The 1,310-nt window shown below is 38.6% G+C and overlaps 1 protein-coding gene across 1 annotated transcript in view; it reads right to left on the bottom strand.

The window, feature by feature from the left end:
• Positions 1–460, bottom strand: part of LOC106330953 — a 2,694-nt gene extending 2,234 nt beyond the window's left edge. Inside the window, exon 1 of the mRNA XM_013769337.1 lies at positions 33–460. Coding sequence (XP_013624791.1) covers positions 33–460 — 428 coding nt within the window. The remainder of the gene's footprint in view (positions 1–32) is intronic.
• Positions 461–1,310: the final 850 nt, after the last annotated feature.

Raw genomic sequence — 1,310 nt, 5'->3', positions numbered from 1 at the left:
ATAGCTTAGCAGTTCTTAAAGTAGAGAAGAACTTGGTGAGGAAAGCTTTCTTGCACTCATCCCATGTGGTGATTGAATCTCTTGAAAGGCTTTTCTCCCATGTGTGAGGTTTGTCTCCCAAAGAGAATGGAAACAACCTTAGCTTGAATGCATCTTCAGAGACACCATTGATCTTTGTTGTTTCACACAGCTTATCAAAGTTATCCAAGTGGTCTAGTAGATCCTCCAAGGCAAGACCATGGTACTTGTTGCTCTGGATCATGTTTATCAAGCTTGACTTGATTTCAAAGCTGTTGTTTTCCACAGCTGGTGCTCTGATGCCAGCTCTATGCCCATGGATATTGTGCTCATCATGTGTGCCAATAGCTCTAGCTTGGCGTTCTGGGTGTTGTGGCCTAAGGTTGGCAGCTCCTTGGCCAATGCCCTCTCCATCTTGAAGCTGATTCTGATGTTGATCCATCACAAATCCCAATCTGTCTAAGTGATCATGTTGCTCTTCTTCTCTTTTTCTCCTTACTATCTCCCTTTCAAGTGCTCTAATGTCTTCAACTCTTGGAACTAGGTCTGTTGGGCTTCGGCTCCGTAAGTTCATGCACCTGAGATACAAAAGGGCTAGGAGAGAGTATCAGTACTAGATATAATAATAATAAGACTTAGTCTCAAGTATGGACCAAATCTCAATGTCAAAATCAACTTAGAATTTGCAACGGCGCCAAATTTGAAATGGACTTTTCAAGGTTCCTAATTCAAATCATGTAAAATTTAAGATGTCAATCCATTTCTAAGAGTTTTGATGCAAAGAGAATTCAGGTTCAAACTTAATCTAAATGCAATCAAGTGATGAGGTGGTTCAATCAAGCTAACAAGGTTCTAACACTACTAACTAACAACTTTCAATCAAATGGATAAAGGAGGACACATGGGTATAGGACTTTGATGTCAGATGATTAAGAATCAATCTAAAATGGCAAGGTTTCAATCAACACATTTCCCTAAGTCTAGATAACAATTCTAAGCAAGTTCTTTGTCAAGATAAAAGCTCATTTAGTCTCATTGATCAAACATCAAATGCCTTTGGTTTGTGTCAATCAAGCAATCATTAAGAACAGATCATTCAACTTTCTAAACTCCCATAACATCAAACACCTTTGGTAGGGTAAGCTAAGAGCATATTAAGTTGGCTCAGACATTTCATCGAACACCTTCCGGGCAATGAAATGTCTAGGTATCTAATCCAAATTGGCCAACTCTAGATTAGCATTAAGATCACTCAATCAAGCAAGGAAACATATTAATCTACTTTAAACATT

Source organism: Brassica oleracea, chromosome C3, assembly GCF_000695525.1.
Source record: "Brassica oleracea var. oleracea cultivar TO1000 chromosome C3, BOL, whole genome shotgun sequence".
Classification (NCBI taxonomy): domain Eukaryota; kingdom Viridiplantae; phylum Streptophyta; class Magnoliopsida; order Brassicales; family Brassicaceae; genus Brassica; species Brassica oleracea.
Note: the sequence above shows the minus strand (reverse complement) of the source record. Positions and strands in the feature narration are given on the sequence as shown.